We start from the raw sequence: 22,984 nt of genomic DNA on the forward strand, positions 1-22,984 counted from the left end.
TAGGGGCCACCAGGCCTGCAGGAGAGGGCAGTTGGGGGCAACCAAGCTGGCAAGGGAGGGCAGTTAGGGGTGACCAGGCAAGCCGGGTAGGGCAGTTAGGGGCAATCGGGCTGGCAGGCGAGGGCAGTTAAGGGCAACCAGACTGGCAAGGGAGGGAAGTTAGGGGTGACCGAATCAGCAGGGGAGGGCAGTTAGGGGCAATTGGGGCATCAGGGGAGCAGTTAGGCATCGGTCAGGCTGGCAGGGGAGTGGTTAAGGGGTGATCAGGCTGGTAGGCAGAAGCGGTTAGGGGCAATCAAGCAGGCAGACAGGCGAGCGGTTGGGAGCCAGCAGTCCTGGATTGTGAGAGTGCAGTCAGACATCCCTCAAGGGGTCCCAGATTGGAGAAGGTGCAAGCTGGGCTGGGGGACACCCCCCGCCCCCTGTGCAAGGGAGGGCAGTTAGGGGTGACCAGGCCAGCAGGGGAGCTCAGTTTATAAAGTCATTATTATTTCAGAGCAGAAAATAAAATTAATTCTCAGATGCTTTATGCTCATATATCTTTAAGATCTTTATTGTTCTTTACCTGTATTTCCTCATTTATTTTTTCCTTATTTATATTTAATACTCTGTATATGTATTAACTTGTTAGTTTCCTAAAGTTATCTTTTGAAATGAAGTTCGCTAAGTACAAGTAAATAAATATTAAATACCTAATTATAAATTTTAATAAGATGATGGGAAATTATCAGTTCAAGAATTTATTTTATTTAATAGAAGTATTATAATAATACTTTATGTAGATACTAGAGGCCCGGTGCACGAAATTTGTGCATGGAGGGGGGTTGTCCCTCAGCCCAACCTGTACCCTCTCCAATCTGGGACCCCTCAAGGGATGTTAGACTGCCCATTTAGGCCCGATCCTGGTGGGATCGGGCCTAAACAGGCAGTCGGACATCCCTCTCACAATCCAGGACTGCTGACTCCCAACTGCTTGCCTGCCTGCCTTCCTGATTGCCCCTAACCGCTTCTGCTTGCCAGCCTGATCACCCTCTAACCACTCCGCTGCCAGCCTGTTTGCCCCCAGCTTCCCTCCTCTTCTGGCCTGGTCACTCCTAACTGCCCTCTCCTTCAGGGTTGATCACCTCCAACTGCCCTCCCTTGCAGGCCTGGTCCCTCTCAACTGCCCTCCCTAGCAGGCCTGGTCCTCTCAACTGCCCTCCCTTGCAGGCCTGATCCTTCTCAACTGCCCTCCCTTGCAGGCCGGGTGCCTCCCAACTGCCCTCTCCTGCTGGCCATCTGTGGTGGCCATCTTGTGTCCACATGGGGGCAGGATCTTTGACCACATGGGGGAAGCTATATTGTGTGTTGCAGTGATGATCAATCTGCATATTACTCTTTTATTAGATAGGATAGAGGCCTGGTACAGAGGTGGGGGACAGCTGGTTTGCCCTGAAGGGCGTCCCGGATCAGGTGGGGGTTCCCTTGGGGTGTGGGGCGGCCTGAGTGAGGGGCCTGTGGTGGTTTGCAGGCCATCCACTCCCCCTGGCAACCCAAGCAGAGGCCCTGGTATCTGCAATTTATTTTCCTTGTACAATTGAAACTTTGTAGCCTGGAGCGGAGCCAAGCCTGGGGCTCCCTCTGAGGCCGGCAGCCATTTGTGTTGGGGTTATAATTGAAACTTTGTTGCCTTAAGCGGGTGAGCCCGGCCAGGGTGTGTGGAAAGCTTTGCTTCCCCTGTTGCCGGCAGCAACCCTGGCCTGCTCTCTCAAGCTCCATTCTGCCGCCATTTGTTTGAATTTTTTTACCTTCTATAATTGAAACTTTGTAGCTTGAGTGGAGGCTTAGGCCTGGCAAGGGCAGGCGGAAAGCTTGGCTTCCTCTGTTACTTAGGAAACCTTGCTCTCTGTGGCTGTAGCCATCTTGGTTTGGGTTAATTTGCATACTCGCTCTGATTGGATGGTGGGCGTGGCTTGTGGGTATGTTGGAGGTATGGTCAATTTGCATATTTGTCTTTTATTAGATAGGATAATAACCTATTACAAGTTAATCAGAAGGGAAACATGAAAAAACGTATATCAATGGTTAATGTTTTCATTAAAACAAGCTTTTAAAAGCTGATTATCAATTATGGTTTAGTATTTGTCAATGATGTATATCTTTATATGTTTGAGTCACTGTAAGTTGTTTGGATATAGAATAATAATTAGCTTCATTCTATATGTAAGGAATGGATTTTAACATTGTTTGAAAAACAGGGATGTGTATGTATCTATATAACTTTGTCTATACCGTGTGTGTGTGTTTTATAACTGGCTAACCTATAGTGATTTATTCTGGAAAAGAACAATGCCTTGTTCTGATGAGATATGTAATAGTTTGATTTGATATCTTACCTATGTTTCATTATAAGGGATGACTTAGCTTGATTTTCTGCTTTCTGGTCCTTGCGCTGTGCAGCTTCTTGGGTTATCAACATTGGAAAATATATATATTTTATAAGCATTAATGCTTTGAAAAATCACCTTTGATAATAATCTTTTTGAGATAGCAGAGAAATATGAACCAATTTAAAAAAACATGAAAATCATTAATTTATTAATCATTCAGGTAATCTTTATTAAATCGATTGGTTTTATGATGTTTTATTTTATTTAAAAATATTTATTTATTTAATTGATTGGGTGACATTGGTCAACCTGAACATACAGGTTTCAGGTGTGTGTTTCTATTTTACAAGATCTGTATATTGCACCATGTGCCCACCACCCAAATTCAAATCTTCTCCTGTCTCAGTTTTATATATCACATATGAGTGAAATCATATAGTTCTTAGCTTTTTCTGACTGACTTATTTCACTTAGCATAATGTTCTCAAGTTCCATCCATGTTGTTGTAAATGGCACTATTGCATCTTTTCTTATGGCTGAGTAATATTCCAATGTGTATATGTACCACATCTTCTTTATTCTTTATCCAGTCCTCTATCACAGGACACTTTTGTTGTTTCCATGTCTTGGCCAATGTGAATAATGCTGCAATGAACATGGGGGTGCATTTATCTCTGTGAATACATGTTTTTTCATGTTTCCAGTATATATCTAGGAGAAGGTATATACCTGGGTCATTTGAGGAATCACCAGACTACTTTCTAGAGTGTTTGTTCCAGTCTACATTCCCACCAGCAGTGAATTAGGGTTCCCTTTTTTCCACAATCTCTCCAACACTTGTGTGGGAATAAGTTCTTCCTTGACCCTGCTTGACTATGCCAACTGTTGAGTCTGAGTCCCTCTGACATCCATGAACACCGGGCATTAGAAGATGGAGAAAACATGAGAAGTCGTGGATATATAAGAGAGTCTTTATTGCAGTCCAAGTAGCCATTACTAACAAGGAGTCATCAGATAAAGCAGTCCTGTCCTACGTAAAAGCAGCCTCAGCGAACACAGTAGCAAACTGAACAGCCATCCTAGCAAAAACAGCTAACACCAGCTGGTCAGGAATACATCTTCTCCACAACGTAGCCCCTAACATAGGAGCTATACAGGAGCCAGCTACAGGCTGGTCAGTGGCAACTTATATATAAGCTCAAACAAGCTCAAACAAAAGAGGCTTGATGCCAAATAGTGACACCAGTAATTTGGCTACAGAAAGGCACCCCTATACAGTGTATAGATTTTTGCATCCTTGCTTTTGTACCTGCATATAACAAATTAGCCTTAAACACCTTGATTAGGATTCCCACACTTAGAGTGGCGTTGGGCATCCCATGTACTCTTATTATTGCCTGTCTTGTTGATAATGGCCACTCTAATAATTTGGATTTGCATTTCCCTAATTGCCAATTAGGTTGAACATCTTTTTATATATCTACTAGAGGCCCAATGCACGAAATTCGTGCAAGAGTAGGCCTTCCTTCCTACGGCTGCCGACACTGGCTTCCCTCTGGCACCCGGGACCTGGGCTTCCCTCACAGCCTTGGCTTTGCCCGGAAGGTCATCCAGTCTAATTAGCATATTATGCTTTTATTATAAAAGACTAGGAGCCCAGCACGCAAATTTGCGCATCGCCGCCCACCCACCTACAGCCCTCCCTTGTCACCCAAACCTGTTCACACAGAGCTCCAGTGCGCCTGGCCCAGCCCCCAAACCCTCTGGCCTTCTCTGGCCACTTCAAGCCCCACCCTCAGTCCCTCCAGTCACCTTGTACTGGTCCCGCCTTCTCTGGGCGCCTCCCCAATTCCTCCCTGTCTCCGGAGCAATGCGGTGGCTCCGCCCTGTCATGGTGCGGGAGGAGAGCGTGGAAGCCTCCCACCCACTGCGCTGTGCTCCTTCCCCTGGCAGGTGGCCTGTGGGGGACATCTGTAATATATATAAAAGCCTAAGTGTCCCTCCAACCATCTGACTGGTAGCTATGATGCACACTAACCACCAGGGGCAGACGCTCAAAGTAGGAGCTGCCATGACATGTACTGGCCATTTAAAAAGAAATGGCGCCACGGACCTGGCTCCGACAAACCAACACTAGGCTTCCCCCAATGGGACACAGGCCCCGCCACCACCCCGGAGCGACACCCGACCAAATCACAGCCAACGCTGCCAAGACCCCATGGTGCAAAATGCGACTCATAGCCCAGCCCAGCCCAGAAATAGTTCCTGTGAGTGTTGGGTAATAACATCACATAGCAACGTCCTACTTACTCTCCCTAGCAACTAGCCTCCTTAGAGTTTCGTCAGCCTAGGAACCTGACTTGCTTTATCGCCAGGTGTAAACATTTCATATTTTAACCAAATGTCTATGAAGTGTTTTCCCATGCCTCATTTCATTTGATCCTCACAGAAGTCCTGGAGTAGATAGATAAGAGACTCAGTAGAATCCTATTTTCTTTTCATTAGACAGAAAAATGAGATTTAGAAAGTTTAGAAACTAGACCCGACTGAAAAGCAGTAATGGTGGAACTTGAAAATGTCTTCAGGTTTTCTCACTGCACAGAATATAGTCAAACACTGCTACAGTTAAATATTTTACCCTTTGTTCTCCCTGCATGATCTGCTTTGTGTTGATATTTACTGCTGTGTTGCTCATAATTACCTGAAAGAGAAGTTGGGGTGCTTCACTGGGCTGGAAAAAGTTTAGCTAAATCAGAAAGCAGGTCTAATTAAGCAAGTTCATCTCTCTCTATATAAAAGGCTAAGTTGACTCGCACATGCACGATACATATAAAGCTCTTGCTGGCACCAATCACACATGTGTGTTTTTATCTGTTATTGTTGATCATGAATTTGGTTGACACTTCTATAATAGAGAAAGGGTGAATAGCGATATTAACATATTTCTTCTAATTAATTTCCTTTCAATGTGCACGAATCCGTGCACCAGGACACTAGTTTTATAATAACAATGTTCTGGAAGTTTGTATAATTACAGATTAGTGCTTGAATTAACAATTTATCTGATTAGTATTTATGCTGTTTGCTGCCTAAATTTGTTTGAAATTAATATATGTATAGTAGCTTCACCATAGTCAGCCTAAAATCCAAGATACAGTTTATTATTAATGATAGTGCTATCTAGTATTACATAGTAATAACCACTTTTGGACCATTTAAAGTTTTTCTCTTAATCAGTTTCTATTAACAAAATATGATATCTATTGAGAAAGTATAAGCAAACGATTTTTCTTTATTGGTTAATCTAATTAAATTAAATTGATAGATTACTTTTTTAATTTTTAAAGATAGAGTAGATAGTTAGATATTACCTGATTTTCAATAGTGACTTTTCACAGTATCTTCCTTTTGAGGGGGGCTCAATGGGGAGGAAGTGGGACATCTGTAATACTTTCAATAGTAAAGATAAATTTTAAAATATTATTGCAATTTAGAATTCAATTGTTTTATTGGACATGTCATACCTTTTTCATAAAAGAAAATATATTTGCTCAAGTTCCATCAGTTGAAATACTCAGATCAAAACATGTGGGTTTTGCTTCATGTTTTTATGATGTACTATTTAATAGCCATTCATCTTCAAAGACTGTCCAATATCTAAGAGGAATGTGTAATTTTTCTTTATATTTGTTACTAGAGGCCCGGTGCACAAAATTCGTGCACAGAGGGGGATGTCCCTCAGCCCAGCCTGCACCCTCTCCAATCTGGGACCCCTGGAGGGATGTCCGACTGCCCGTTTAGGCCCGATCCCACCGGTAGTCGGACATCCCTCTCACAATCCAGGACTGCTGGCTCCCAACTGCTCGCCTGCCTGCCTTCCTGATTGCTCCTAAATCACTTCTGCCTGCCAGCCTGATCACCCCCTAGCCACTCCAATGCCAGCCTGATTGATATCTAACTGCTCCCCTGCCAGCCTGTTTGCCCCCAACTTCCCTCCTCTGCCAGCCTGGTCACCCCTAACTGCCATCCCCTGCAGGGTTGATTGCCTCCAACTGCCCTCCCTTGCAGGCCTGGTGCCTCCCAAATGCCTTCCCCTGCTGGCCATCTTGTGGTGGCCATCTTGTTTCCACATGGGGGCATGATCTTTGACCACATGGGGCAGCCATATTGTGTGTTGGAGTGATGGTCAATCTGCATATTACTCTTTTATTAGATAGGAGGATAGAGGCCTGGTGCATGGGTGGGGGCCAGCTGGTTTGCCCTGAAGGGTGTCCTGGATCAGGGTGGGGTTCCCTTGGCGCGTGGGGCAGCCTGAGTGAGGGGCCTGTGGTGGTTTGCAGGCCAGCCACGCCTCTGGTGACCCAAGCAGAGGCCCTGGTATCTGAAATTTATTTACCTTCTACAATTGAAACTTTGTAGCCTGGAGCGGAGCCAAGCCTCCTGCTGGATCGGTGGCTGTCGCTTGGGTTTGTTTACCTTCTATAATTGAAACTTTGTATCCTTGAGTGGAGGCCTGGGCCCGCCAGAGTGTGTGGAAAGCTTGGCTTCTTCTGTTGCTGGGGAAACCCAATAGTAGCCATCTTGGCTGGGGTTAATTTGCATACTCACCCTGATTGGCTGGTGTGCGTGGTTTTGTGTAGTGGAGTGATGGTTAATTTGCATATTGCCCTTTTATTAGAGAGGATATTTAGCCACTGTTTAACAATGTCACCTATTTATTAGTATACAATATTAATAGATGCAGTGGACTAAGTTGCTATGTTGAAAAGCCTAACAGTGATGGGCAACCTTTTGAGCTTGGTGTGTCAAGCTTCGCCAAAAAACTGAGCATAACTCGGGTAGTGTGTCACTTTGAGGAAAAAACATTATTTCACGATATTTATAGTTTAAATAACATAAATTTATAATTGTTATATATAATTGTATTTAATAAACCAAAAACTAAATATTTAGTGCTGACACGCGTGTCAGAGGTTCGCCATCACTGGCCTAGGAGTTATTAAGTAGCACAAATATATTTGAACTATAAAATATAACTTCATCTAATAGATGTTGTTATATCTGATTATATTTGCTTGCCAAAAATATTTACTGTTTTATTTTGTTATAAAGTTCAGTGGCAGAATGTGAGACAATCAACAGTCTTCGGTTTTAGAGATAGTATCCTAAAAAACCTTACTACTGGAATTATGTGGTACAAAATTTCCTTAATAAAGCCTCATTACTTGATTATAGGTTGCCTATTTCAGACATCTAAACCAATTAGAGTACTGATTATTTTGATTGCCATAAAAGCTTAAATGTATATATTATTCATCACTGTATTCAGTTTCTATATCAGACACCTGTGATTTAAACATTTTCAGTGGCGTCTGATTCACAGGAAAGTCAGCTGCATCTCATTATTTTTTCCGGATTTTAGGGATTTGCTCTTGCTGCGTAAAAACATGAGTAAGCTCATCAATTTACTATATGCAGTATAGATGTCATGATATTCATTTCTTATCTGTTAATCGGTTTAAGATATAACATTAATGACTTAAATAGATTACTTCTCAGACACATTCATGCTGGCCACTAAGGTGTGTGAGTGTGTGTGTGTGTGTGTGTGTGTGTGTGTGTGTGTGTGTGTGTTATATATTTTTTTTTTGGTGTCACCTTCTAAAAGTCAACATCTAACTCTAATTGTTTGGAAACTATGCTGCCCTGTGGACTCTCAGAATAGGCTTTAAGAGCCTTCTGTGATATTCTAATTGATTAATTTACTTTTTAATTACTGTTAACATTCAATATTATATTTCAGGTTATACAACATAGTGGTTAGACATTTATATAACTTATGGAGTGATTCTCCCATAAGTCTATACCACCCTGGCCTCATACCTAGTTATTACAATATTAATGACTATATTACAGATTATATACTTTACATCCCTGTGAGTATTTTGTAACTGCTGATTTGTACTTCTTAATCCCTTCAATTTGTTTACCCAGTCCCCTAAGCCCCTTTTATCTGTCAACTATCAGTTTGTTCTGTGTCAATGAATCTTTCACTTTTATTTGTTCATTTATTTTGTTTTATAGATTCCACATATAAGTGAAATAATATGGTATTTGTCTCTTTCTGTCAATGGAGTAATCTCAAAATCAAAGTCCTGCCTTGTCTGCTAGCACACCAAAGTAAAATTATGCTCTTAAATTCTACTTGATCTTTTTTTATAAGACTCTAATCAACTAGATATATCAACTCTGTCATGGATGGTTCAATGACATTTTGAGGTAGAAAAAGAAAATTGCCTTTTTTATTGTACGTACCTTTGCCAGGCAATTTCATACTTTGACTCAAGACAGATTATTCAGTTGAGCTGATTCCGGTCATTCATTACTACAGAAGGTTGAGAATAATTCCAATTAGATAATAATTTACAATACATCATAACCCTTCTGCTTTTCAATCCCCCACCAAAAAAAGGATAAATGGCACTTAAGAAAATCATGATAGTAGAAATAGTAATAGACATCTTTTGAAATTTATGTTTTCACTGCTACATATTCCTTAAGCTTGTTCTAGTGTTCTATTTAAAAGAAAAATCCTAGATTCAGTGAATTATTTCATTGTACAAGTTTCAGTATGTTATTGTCCACGTGACTGCTGGAATGTAGACTGCAGGATAGCAGAGTGCATTAGCCAGAGGTCCTTATGTATATAGGTTTTTAATGTATATTTAAAATTCCTCCACTTGGTTTTGAGGTCTGAGTACCTCTGAGATAATGTGAAGAAGATTTATTTCTCCAGTGACTTATAGTAAGTATTTTATAATTATATAACAAATGTTTATTAAATGGCTCTGTTTTTGTGTAGAAAAGAGTTAATATAACACAAATAAGATTGCTATCCTTAGAAATGCCTGCATGGAAGATGGGTCCTTGGCTAGCATGTGAGAACTTTGATTTCAGGAGGGTTCTCACAATTCCCAGAACTGGAACAGTGGCTGACTGTGCCTAAATTCTTTGTAGAAATAATGTGTCTTATGCTGAATTTCCATGTTCCTTCTGGGAGTCTAGATTTTGATATATTTACTAGAAATGGAGTCCTTCATGAGTTTCCCTGGTGACCAATAGTTCACAAGTGTTGAGGTAATTATTTGCTGGAGGAATTAAGAGGGACTCCATCAGGAGACAACTGTTGGAAGTTTTGCCTAGATTCCTCCTGACTTTGCCCCGTGCACCTTTCCCTGTGCTGATTTTGCTTATCATCCTTTTGCTGCAATAAATCATAGCATGAGCACAACTATCTGCCACGTCCTGTGGATCTTCCTGGCGACTGAACCCGAGGTGGTCTGGAGGACCCCTGGCACAGTTTGCCTATGATCTGGGATAAATATCTATAGTAATTAAATATATTATTTACATAGTGCAAGAAAAAGAAAAAAGAAGCTACATCTTTATTCCAAAGAGACTATATATGCGTTATGACCTGCTATTTTCTACTTTAAGTTCTGGAATGTGTTCATGCAAGTACTTGTGTGTGTGCTCTGGTTATTTTATAATCTCAGACCTCAGTCTTTCAGGTCCTCTAAATCTCTGATTTTATGACCTGAGAAGAAGCAATCTGTTTTAAAATTAGTTTCATCTGGACACTGAGTTTATTAAGAGTGTTAGTCTGTCTAGATTTATCATGCTATGAAATAGTGGGAACATATTTCTGTCTTTCCCCTTTTCCTGCACTTGATAGTTCATAATTTTTCTTAAAGGCAATTATTTATAAGTTGTTACAGTGTGACACTCATAAGACTAGTTTTTTTAAAAAGAAAAAAAACTTAACTCCTCTCATTAATCTAGTTTTAGAAAATGTATATGACCAGATAATTAATATTTTTAACTTTTGCTTTCCATTTGCTGCTATTAACTTCAAAACGTTAGCTCTTAATTTTCTTTTCCCTGAATGTATTTCTTGAAGTTTTGTTAATTAATAAAACTTTCTAGATGTTGTTTCTTTATTATTTTTGTTGTAGCCAGTTTGCTCCTCTATAACATTTTGTATATCTCTTTTCTGTCTCTATAGATGACATATCTGTTTAACATTTCATTAGTGATTCATTAAATAGATTATTTTGAAAGCACTGCAAGTTTGATTTGTATCTATCACTTTAATCTTGTGATTTTTTTAAAAGGATTGCTTATGTTGATTAGATATTTTTTCAGGTTAAGGGGATTAAAGAGGTATAAAGAATATAATTTAATATTTCTTAACCCATTAGAACTTTTTAATTAGATGTTCCATTGTTGTTGTTTATTTTCTGATTATCACAGGAAATTCTTTTTCTATTTATCCATGAAATCTGTCTACTCACATAGTAATAAATAATAGCTAAATATGTCATTTTTAAAAAAATATATTAAACTAGAGGCCCAGTGCACGAAATTTGTGAATGGGGTGGTGGTGTCCCTCAGCCCAGCCTTCACCTTCTCCAATCTGGGACCCCTTGAGGGATGTCCAACCACCCGTTTAGGCCCGATCCCAGTGGACTGCTGGCTCCCAACTGCCCTCCTCTGCAGTCCTGGACCCCCCCAACTGCCCTCTCCTGTTGACCTGGTCTCCCCCAACTGCCCTCCTCTGCTGGCCTTGTCACCCCTAACTGCCCTCCCTGCAGGCCTGGTCCCCCCAACTACTCTCCCCTGCAGGCCTGGTCCCCCCAACTACCCTCCCTTACAGATCTGGGTCCCCCACAACTGCCCTACCCTGCAGGCCTGGTTCCCCCCAACTGCCCTCCCTTGCTGGCCTGGTCTCCCCCACCACTGCCCTCCTCTGCCGGCCTGGTCACCCCCAACTGCCCTCCTCTGCTGGCCTGGTCACCCCTAACTTCCCACAACTGCCCTCCCCTGCAGGCCATCTTGTGGCAGCCATCTTGTCGTGGCCATCTTGTGTCCACATGGGGGCAGCCATCTTTGACCACCTGGGGGTGGCTATCTTGTGTCTTGGTGTGGTCAATTTGCATATTACTCTTTTATTAGATAGGATGCAGTTGTATTACTCATTTAGGTCAAGAAGAGATAGATTAAATATTGTAATAACAGGAATCAGAAGAACATTTAGCAACTCTACCCTTCATCAATTCTGATACTTGGGAATGTTTTCTTTTCAGAAATTCTGAATTAATATCATCTCCCTTTTCTGGTTTTCATAGAATTGCAAATCATTGGCTCTTTTTTCTGTTATTTTAATTTTGTAGGTATTAGGACACAGTTTTTACATTTGAACCTATGTCTACCTGGAAAAAACTCACTCCATGATATTTTATATTAGAAATTGATATCTAATGTCCATAAGCCCAAGGTGGTGATATAAATGAGTAAATGGGGTTGGTATAATAAAATGTGGAGTGACAGGAACTGGGAAGAGCTAGAAAATAAGTTTCATCTATACAAATTCACTTGGAAAATTTTAAAGTATTCTGCAAACTAAAAACATCCTTTTAGAATGAGTTTCATCAAATAAATGAGATAGATGTTAGTAATTGTCTGGTCTGGCTTTTATAGATACTAGAGACCCAGTGCATGAAATTTGTGCATGGGGAGGTCCCTCAGCCTGGCCTGCACTCTCTCGCAATCATGGACCCCTCAGGGTATGTCCGATTGCTGGTTTAGGCCCGATCCCGCAGAGATCCAGCAGTTGGACATCCCTCTTGCAATCCAGAACCAGTGGCTCCTAACTGCCTCTACCTGCTTACCTGATCACCTCTAACCACTCTGCATGCCTGCCTGATCACCCCTCACTGCTTGCTTGCCTGCCTGATCACCCCTAACCACCTCTGCCTCGGCCCTCGAAGTCGTGGCTTCGTCTGGAAGGTTGTTCAGTTGTCTGGTCTAATGAGCATATTATGCTGTTATTATTATACTAGATGCTCAGTGCATGATTAAATCATGCACGTGTAGGGTCCCCTAGGCCTAACCTGCCATCCAGGCCATATCCACTGCCCTGCAAAGCCTAGCATGCTCCGCGGACACTGCTAGCAGCCTGCTCCCCGCTTTTGATGGCAGGGGGTCCGCTGGTGCTGGAGCGGACACACAGCTCCCCGCTTTCAATCGCGGGGGAGCCGGTTGTCTGTCCGCTGGTGCACCAGGCCTTTCAAAAGCCTCCGGCGGGGCAGAGGCTTTTGAAAGGCCTGGTGCAGGAGCAGACAGACAGCCAGCTCCCCCGCTTTCGCTTTGGATCACTTTGGATCACTCTTGCCACTGATAGGCACCAGGACTGGGCTGCTTTGCTCCGGTCACCGCTGCCACCCAGCAGACCTGGGCTGAGTTGGTCAATGGCACCTCATGATGACCAGTCATTTGGTCATGATGCCTCTTGGCCTTTTATTATGATGGTACTTCTTAAGGTAGAGATTTATAATTTTAATTAATACTCTTAGCAAACAATGTATAACAATTAAGAAAAACACTAAATACCACTGTGGTTAAATATATATTTCTCTTATATTTTAGCTGGGAAGTTTTAAGATTCCTTCTATCAAATATAAGATGGTGGTTGGAAGAATATGGCTTTGATGGGTTTCGTTTTGATGGTATTACATCCATGCTCTATCATCACCATGGAATGGGTATGTAATCTGATCTATTACAGACATAACTAAAGATTTGATGTTATTGTTTTACTGGCACATTACAATCAGGTTTGGGGTTTAGTTATAGAAGCTGCCATGACTGTTATTATTGGCTTGATTTTCATTATTTGCATTTTCTCTAGTCATTTCTGATCCCTTTTTGGTAAGAGGTTGTGTATAAACATTTTATAAGTCAGTAAAAGATAATTATTTTCTTTTTTTTAATGTATATTTTTTATTGTTACAGATGTCTTCCATTTCCCCCTTTAATTCCCTTCTCCCCACCCCCCCTCCCTCCCCCAAGGTCTTCACCACCTTATTGCCTGTTTCCATGGGCTATGTATATAAGAATATAACTTACTTGTGTTATCTTAATTTATTTAATAATATGCTAATGTTAATACATATTTTTATTTTCTAAAACTGTTTTTTAAAGTAACCATTTATTGTAGCAGACTCAGGCTGTGAATATGACAGCATTTACAATGAAAAATAATAAATGAGAACTTTTGTGAATGTGGGGGTTCCTGCATTGAAGAAAATATTTATATTTTAAATATATGTACTCAGTTTAAACTAATTTATAACTTAATTTGTAATAAAAAGTATTGATCAGAATTCTTGGATTTAAAAGTTGTACAAAGAAACAGGGTCCCCAAAACCGGTTTGGCTCAGTGGATAGAGCATCGGCCTGCGGACTGAAGGGTCCTGGGTTTGATTCCGGTCAAGGGCATGTACATTGGTTGCGGGCACATCCCCGTTGGGGGGTGTGCAGGAGGCAGCTGGTCGAGTTTCTCTCTCATCGATGTTTCTAGCTCTCTGTCCCTCTCCTTTCCTCTCTGTAAAAAAATCAATAAAATATATTCAAAGAAACAGGGTCACAGAATCTAATTCTTCAATAGATAACATCTTAAACAATTATATTTTTACTAGAGGCCTGGTGCACAAAATTTGTGCACTTGGGGGGGGGTGTCCCTCAGCCCAGCCTGCACCCTCTCCAATCTGGGACCCCTTGGGGGATTTCCGACTGCCAGTTTAGGTCTGATCCCTGTGGTACCGGGCCTAAACTGGCAGTCAGACATCCCTCTCACAATCCGGGACTGCTGGCTCCCAACCGCTTGCCTTCCTGCCAGCCTGATCACCCCCTAATCACTCTCCTGCCAGCCTGATCGATGCCTAACTGCTCCCTGCCAGCCTGTTTTCCCCCAACTGCCCTCCCCTGCCAGACTTGTCTCCCCAAATGCCCTACCCTGCAGGCCCGGTCCCCCCCAACTGCCCTCCCCTGCCGGCCTGGTCACCCCAACTTCCCTCCCCTGCCAGTCTAATCCCCCCCAACTGCCCTCCCCTGCTGGCCTGGTCGCCCCCTAACTTCCCTCCCCTGCAGGCCTGGTTGCCTCCAACTGCCCTCCCCTGATGGCCTGATCTCCCACAACTACCATCCCCTGCCGGCCATCTTGTGGTGGCCATCTTTGAGTACATGAGGGCGGCCATCTTGTGTGAGGGTCTATTTGCATATTACCTCTTTATTATATAGGATGGTCAAATATTTATTAGGAACAACCAATAAAAAATAAAAGGCACTTCAGACTATAGATGTTGAAAAGTGGCTGCAAAGGAAAGAAGCTATCTTCTAAGTGTACTAATGTCTGCAGACCCTGCAGCACAGGCATGGAAATGGTCCTGTGAAATGTTCTAGGCACGAAGTTGAACCTATAAAACATGGCAGGTTTCATTAACTTCCTCCAGTTTGGAGAGTAGCTTATTTAGGGGATGAAAAAGGCAACCCTGGCAAAATTCAAGAAAGATCTGCCATATTTAAACATCTACATGCCCCTGCCAGAACCTTTCTCTGATGAGGGCTAGGAATTTTCCAAGGAATTTTGGAATTGGGGAAATGAACTGAAATCCACAGATATGGGATATGCTTTTTATGGTGAGAAATGGTAAAGGAAAACATTTTTAATTACTTAACATGTTCCCCCTCTGAATGATGAGGAGGGGGAAGAGCCCACTGAAATTGCACTGCAAAAGAATATATACCAGAAAAACAATTGAGATTAAACAATTAATATTAAGACACAGAATATTTAATTCATAAAATTCAATACTAAGGAGAAATTCATTAGGTATCAAGTAGAAAGAAAAATCAATTTACCTGCATGGATGAAAAGAAAAAAAGTATGGGTTCTACTACTCTGTTGGCAATAGCAATGTCTATAAAATCCTTAGGGAAACAAAGTCTGACTCAAGAATTTGATAGTTGAATTGCCATCGAGGTATAAATTTGAATTATATTTGAAAATATTCTTCAGTGATGAAATCCTGTAAAAAAAAAAAGAGTCAAAATAAACTTAGATATAGGGAAGCAGAGGGAAAAAGTGAATCAAAATAAAGAACTTAGATATATGGGAACAGGTGGAAAAAAGGTAGATGTTAAGTACTAATTTGACTTTATTAAAATAAGGGTAAACAACTGAAGTAATGGAAAGTAAATTGTATAATTTCAATAACTGAAATATACTATAAGCAACCAAAATAAGGAGTTTTGGAAGAGGAGGTAGAAAGATGTTAGAGGATGTTAAAATCTTTCTGTCATCAGAAAATTCATGTTGTATAAATTGAAGGACATATTTAAAATACTATAAACATTATGTCTCAATTTTATGATAGTTTTTTACTTGCTTTTCTTTACTTCAGAGGAATCTAATAGAAGCTAGTTAACATTAACATCTGATGTGACAAAAAACATACCTAAAAGTTGAAATTTAGAATTCCTTTAGGTATCATTTTACTTTATTTCTCTGCTATAAATGTTAATTAAAATGTTAAATCAAAATGTTTAGTTTGTTTGCTTCTCTAAAACAAAAATTGAATGGTAGGATTGTTGATATGGGCTACTCTAAGTGAGATCATATATTTGCTGATGATAACATTATGGGGTATGCAGGCTTATTACACTTTGCTATGATCACAGAACTGGTATCAACAAACTAATCGGTGGGGGCATTTGTACAGAGTTAAGACTTGCATGTTAACATAATGCATTTATATTGATTTTCTATTCTCCAGGTCAAGGCTTTTCAGGTGATTATCATGAATATTTTGGACTACAAGTAGATGAAGATGCCTTGATTTATCTTATGCTGGCAAATCATTTGGTTCACATGTTGTATCCAGATTCTATAACAATAGCTGAGGTAAAGCCATGGTGATCTCTACCCTCTGACCCCCTTTAATATAGAGAACATTTTGTCAGCATACAGTATTTGAATAATTAATTTCATGTTGTCAGTAATTGCATAACTGAAGTTGTACCCTGACTTCAGCTACCTTGTATGGCTGGCACATTATTTAGAATTCAGTTTTCCTTCTAGGAGATAGGGTAACTAATTACTTGTCATCATTCCATTGTTAAAAGAGAAAATGCCAATGGTTAGGAAGTAAACTGTCCTACTCAGTGGACAGGTCCTTCTACCATGAGACATTCAGCAGAGAAAATAAGTGAATATTCATGGGTTTCTGTCTATTTATTTTTCTTTCCTGGTGTAATCATTAGAGATGGCATGGATTACTGCCTACCAGCTCCTCCGAAGCCTCTCTTGTTCTGATGCGATTACCTTTCTTGTTTACGTTACTGCTCTCCAATTGCTAAATGTTCACTAGTTATTCATGATTACTGAAGGTTCATGATTAACTGTCCCAAAGCTGCACTGTAATGATATAATTCGGTATATGCATAATTGACAATTCCCTCTTGGTGATAAATGTGATAAATTAAGTTTGTTAAATGCTTATGCTAATTTAGATTAGTACTAAATTACCTCTGGTTTCCTGAGTCCTCTGACTTAGATTTATTATTAAATATTTTTATTATTAAAATTAAATTCAGTATATAAAAATATTCTATACAAAGTACAGTGTTTGGCATATAAAAATAATAAGACTATTGTTAAAAGATTCAGAATTAAGTTGTCTCTTCACATTGTTAGCCTTTAGTTTATTGGAATGAAATGTAGTAGTTCGTGACTGTCTCCTTTCTGTAATATTTATTGTTTGTATAGCTTTTATTCATTATTTTACTTTCGTATCATTTTATTCATTATTTCTCAAAATTCCATCTCCAACTAGGTGGTATGACTTTCTGGGTAGGAAACAGTTACTCTCATTAAGCCTTTGCCTTCTAAATATCTTCTAGAAATAAAGCTATGGATTCTAAATGCCTGGAATAAATTCTTATATAGGATATTTAAAAACCTGAAGATTGTAATACCATTTTGGTGCCCAGTATTATTTCATATTCTACCTACTTACAATTGGTCATAGCTTATAAACCTTGCTAGTTGTGCTAATACTTAATGCTGATTATTTTTGAACTTCAATCACACTGTTTTAAACTTTTATTTTGCATATATTTTAATTTTATCTTTCAATCAAATATTAGTTTGTCAATTATATTTATGTCAATTCAAATAAAAGATTTGACAAATTATTATAAATAATGGCAGCATAAATCAAAAGTGGGTACTGAAAAAAGAGAAGTAGTTATTTAATACATGAAACTTAAAATTGTTACATTGATCTTTTTGTTCATTTCAAGTAAAATAGTTTCCTCATTCAGGGAGCCCTTGTCTGATTATCAGTGTTTCTACCAATGAAACTTTGAGACTTTAGCCTACTTTTTATTACTTGGTTTTAGATTTTTTAAAACAAGATGTGTCTTCAATTTATTCTACTTAAATTGAAAACTGCTTCAATTTCAATGCATCACTTTTCTAGTGGGAGTCTCTTCAAAATGTGGAATTGATCTTCATGAATTTTTTTTTTAAAGAAAGGAATGTGGTATCATGAATAAGTAATGAAGTTTATATAAAGTCCTATAGTATATATTTGAATGTTTTTATAATGACATTTATTAAAATTGTAACTTTTTTTCTGAAATATATCTACCACTCCACACAGTTATGTTTGCCATATATTAATTTAAAATATCTTAAATTAAGGTTTCAACCCCTCTGGAATAGTTGTAAGGGCCCTTTAGATATTAAAGAATGAAAACTATTTTAACTCAGTTGAAACCCATGATAATTTAAATATGCTGTGTTTTTTAGTATCAATCTTTTTTTATTTAAAAATATTTATTTTAGTGATTTTTTATGTTTACCTGTTTTTTTCTTTTAATATTTTTAAATGATAGTCATTAATTCTCCACTTTCAAAAGAGATCTATAAATATGCATATGCATTAATGGAGACACTTTCTAGGATTCAGATTTAGGAATCAAGACGAATTGGTATCCAAATAATTTTTTTAGCAGACTCTATTTCCTATCAAAGTATTTCCTAAAGCTACCTTTAGACCAAATATAGAATGCACTTAGTGTTTTCCTCATAGAAATTGTCTTGATCTTTAATATCTACCTATGACCAGTCTTCTGCAAACTCCTGGTCTCATGGAACCTCTTCTCAGAAGGCCTTGTGTCTCTAATCCCAGTGCCTGACGTGGGTGCCTGATATTTAATACATTTTCAGCCAATGCTTATGAGGAATTGAACTTGATAACTAGCATAGCTGTGAAAATGTAGTATATTTTGATAAATATAACTATTGAAATGTTTTTTTTCTGTTAACTGTCTTTTTACACTTATTTTTAGTCATCTTTTTTCATGTTATATGCTGTAAAGCACTGTGTAGAAATAAGATAAACTTGACAAATACTTTATTTTTTATGGATGTACTATATTTACCTATACCTCTCATCCATAAGAAAACCAATTAATAAACTATTTTGGGAGTCCAAAGAGATCATATATTTATTTTTTCCAGCTTTTCTCTGGGAACAATTTGGGGATGTTGTTATGGAAGAAGAACTTAAGTCCCAGAGAGTACATAGTTCATATTCTTTTTTAAGAAGAGGTTGGGCAATGACATGAGTAGAAAAGCTTATGAAATGCACAAGGAAAAGTAAATATTTCAAAGTGAAGTACTTACTAAGGTGAAGTACTTAGTACTTGAGGTGAAATAGCATAAAATAATGGTAGAAAGATATAGGTGTCTCCATTGCACTTTGTGTACTTAAGATAACAATGAGCACAACTGTATCACATTGTCACTTCCTGATAATAAGTGTTTGTATATGTATTTAGGTTGATATTTATGAATCGCTGAAGGTCAGACAGTATGTATTATGTCTTTAAATCCTGACAGGACTTTCATTCATTCAGTCAGAAATATTTTTTGAGTACCTGCTTCATGCCAGGTACTATTCTGTTCTTCTAGATTATTGGCATATATTAGTAAATAGCAACAACTACATTCTAACATCAAGATAGGAAAAAAATAATCAAATAGTAAATTATGTCATCAGTGCTTAATGTACGCTGAATTTGAGTTTTCAATTGTTGGCTATTAAACTATTGATAGGCAGTAATATGATCTGATTCATAAAATGTTAATTTGCCAGCAGTTAGTGAAGAGAAACTGGAGATGGTGAATTCTATTTGCACACATCATGATCCAAGCAAGCAGTTATGAAGATAAGATAGTGGCTGTACAAGTGGAGTAAAAGGAAATGATTTATTTGAAAGATATTATGGCTAGTACTTGGCTCATATTCTGGCATTGTTACAATGAAATATTTTGTTATATCTGGGTTTTTATACCATTTTTTTACTTATTTGTTTGTTTAACTGAATATATATTTATTTGATTTTCAGTAATCTAGTGGTGGCATGACAAAGTGGAAAGTTAGTCTTTAAAGGCCTGACCTCTGAGTCCTGGCCCCACCATTGAGAAGCATATATCTTTAGAGATCTCTTCACCTCAATAAGCCTCAATTTCTGTATGCTCTGAATGAAGAGGATCCACTAGATAACCTCAGAGACCCTTTCCAAGTATAACCAACTATACTGAAAGCCATCTTACAGCTTCACTCCTAATGTACTAACTCTACTTTCCAGTTCATCAGAAATGAGCTAAGTGCTCACAAAATACACTGCATGCCAAATAGCAAGCATAGCAAATATATGCTACATGTATTTTTGTGTTTCATGAAAGCAGTAACTAATAAAAATTTTCACAGAGTAGCTCAAAAGTCAGTCTAAGAAAGCATGTTTTAGCAATAATAGTTGTACTATTTTGTGTTCTCTATGTGATAACAAGAAAAAGAAAAATTTAGCCTCATGGGATCAAAGTTGCCCTGCAATGATCAACACGCAACTTTTTTGGGTGAAATGAGATAGGCTATCACAGTTTTATCTATTTTTACAATTGTGCTATCAAAACACTCCAAAAATCAATGTCTATGTACGTTTATTGTTTTTATTTATTGGCCTTACCATTACTGTCAAAGAAATATTTAATAAAAATGTGAGCAGTATGAAGAGATAATGCTGATGTCCTTTGTTTTAGGATGTATCAGGAATGCCAGCTCTATGTTGTCCAATTTCCCAGGGAGGTTGTGGCTTTGACTATCGATTAGCCATGGCAATTCCAGACAAATGGATTAAGGTAAGATTTCCTGTAAATATTTTTTGAGTGTGGATAGCATGTATTATGTTGGTTTATTTATAATTTCTTTGCATTTATTTCTTAGTTGTAATTATTAGTTACAGATATTATAATTTAGATACTAAATTCTCCCATAAATGTGTTAAGTCTTGTGCTTCTCAAATTTATAAAAGTTCCAGTTGAAAGTATTCAGAGTTGCACTATTTAGGTAAAGGGTAAAATGTGATTAATGTTAGCTGTGTAAATGGAATTTTGCATTATCAATGCGGTTGTACAAAACTTCAGTGCTCTATGTTTAAAACATGTTAAACTTCATCAAAGCATCCATTTCTGAACCATGTCCAGCACAGCCAGAGGTGAACCTGAGTAGGGGAGGTGAAGGATTAAAGAAGACAGATAAGAGGATACAGCTGGGGCTAGGTGGGACACTGTTTTCAGACAATGCCACAGCCTGTAAGCTGAGGCTTTATTTTATAGTCAGATCCCATGAGGCAAAGCAAGGGTCAAGATGTTTACAAAGTTCTTGCGAGTTACGAATCTACTTAATTACATGCACCTGAGAACTCTTATCAAGCTTTGTTTTGGCAGCACTTACTGCACCTCCCGCAGCCTACATCACTTAGCCACCTGGGACTACAGGTTCGGACCATAAGGTCAAGCTTATAACCTTTGGCTATAATTGTGCTGGAAGGGCTTTGCCACGAGAGAACCATGCCCTATCATTAGTCCGAGGCTTGAACCTGTCCAAACGTTGTAGCCGCTCTCCACACATTTCTTCTGGCAAATTATCAATTAATGTAGAAGATACTCCTTAATTCCCAGTACTTGCTTCATAATATGGTCTTTCCTCAACATATTTTATTCAACATTTAAAAGTCCTTAGCATGTGTCAGTAACTAAAACTGAATAATTGTACATCACACCTTACACATCATTTCTAATACAGTTGTATTAAAATTAATGACAGTTCAAGTAGTTTGTATTATATTTTGTTTCATTTAATGTTTGCCTACCGGACTAAAGCTGTTATTTACACTTAGATTTGATAGAACATTTTTGAGTGGTCAACTCCATTATCATAGGCTGATTATGTGTAAGAGTCAGATATGTATTATTAATCATAGCTTTCTGATGAGCCCTTTAGTGCAGACATGAGCTGGTGCTATGAGATCACAGTGTTAGAAATACTTGACTTTCCATAGAAAAACCTTAGAGCCTATTCTGAAGGAAGTGGTTATTGTACTCATCTCTTCACTCTTTCCTGAGCTCCAGGCAGTTTGTGCAATGCACAGCTGTGGCATTAAAACTCTACCAACATGACTTCTGCTTCTCCATTTATAATGACTCTTCAAACATTGCCCACTCCAAAAACAAGTTTTATTGAGAGGACTGATCTTAGAAATCAAACAAACAAATGAGCATCTAGTTTTCATAAGTGGGAATGTTACTTCTATTTGTCATTTTAAAAACTGCTGTGGTCTTCAAGTATTTCACCTGGGCTTAAGGATCTTTATCTACTCACCATCACTTACAATTTCTAATTTTTTACACATTTACCCTAGCAAATGCCAAATGTTACTTTGTAAACCTCCTATTGAGAAGCCTTCGCCATTGGCCAGTGTTCTTGCAGATTCAAAAATATTTCAAGGTGTACATCAATCTAGATTTTTTCCAAACAATAATAGCTCACAGTGTAATTATTTTCCTTTATTGAATAATGGCACTATTCCTTTTAACTTACTAAACATTGTAGTACCCTGTATGCTGAAGGCACTGTACAAGGCAGCACATCATACAGATGAAAAAATGTATTGTCCTCTGTCTAAGATGTGACCATGCTGTCTGTTTAGATTGTAAATGCTCCAAGGCAGATGCCATCTTCTGTTTCATGTAGTTATTTAAAAATCTTTTTGCATTACAAAAACAGGGCTCTTAGTTTAATAAGATTAGATAGAGTTAAAATAATATTTTTAAAATTCAGAAAATTTCCCTTACTTTTATAAGTTGTACATTTAATAAAATAATTGCATAACTGACTATCATTCTCTCAACTGTCAATGAAACATGCAAGAGTATTAATCCGAATAACTGTACTCAGAATGTCTGTTGGCATTCATTGTCATTTACCTTTAGGGTATGAGTTAGATTAGAATGTTATATTCCATTTATGTTTTTGTTGTTCAGAAGCAAATTGCTTACTATACTTGTATCATTTCAAAATCAGTAATTTGTAATATGATATTAGTGTAATCATTTACTGAACAAATGTTTGCCTATCCAAAATATGCTAAATTTGCTACCTCTCACTTAATATTATTTGATCATTTTTATTATCTAACTAGAGGCCGAGTGTATGAATTTGTGCAGGGGTGGGGTCCAGCCGGCCCACCCCAATTGGGGCTGATCGGCCAGGCCAGCAGGGTGCAGGGGCCATGGGTGGTTGGCCAGCCCCACCCCGCCCCCTGGTCAAACTCCCAGTTGAACGCCCAGTCGAACTCCTGGT

The 22,984-nt window shown here is 38.7% G+C and overlaps 1 protein-coding gene across 1 annotated transcript in view; it reads left to right on the forward strand.

The window, feature by feature from the left end:
- The window catches only part of GBE1 (1,4-alpha-glucan branching enzyme 1), a 356,294-nt gene that overhangs the window by 224,763 nt on the left and 108,547 nt on the right, over positions 1-22,984 (forward strand). Inside the window, exons 8-10 of the mRNA XM_054714070.1 lie at positions 12,858-12,973; positions 16,046-16,173; positions 20,383-20,481. Coding sequence (XP_054570045.1) covers positions 12,858-12,973; positions 16,046-16,173; positions 20,383-20,481 — 343 coding nt within the window. The remainder of the gene's footprint in view (positions 1-12,857; positions 12,974-16,045; positions 16,174-20,382; positions 20,482-22,984) is intronic.

The sequence above is a fragment of the Eptesicus fuscus genome, chromosome 3 (genome assembly GCF_027574615.1).
Source record: "Eptesicus fuscus isolate TK198812 chromosome 3, DD_ASM_mEF_20220401, whole genome shotgun sequence".
NCBI classification, from domain to species: Eukaryota; Metazoa; Chordata; class Mammalia; order Chiroptera; family Vespertilionidae; genus Eptesicus; species Eptesicus fuscus.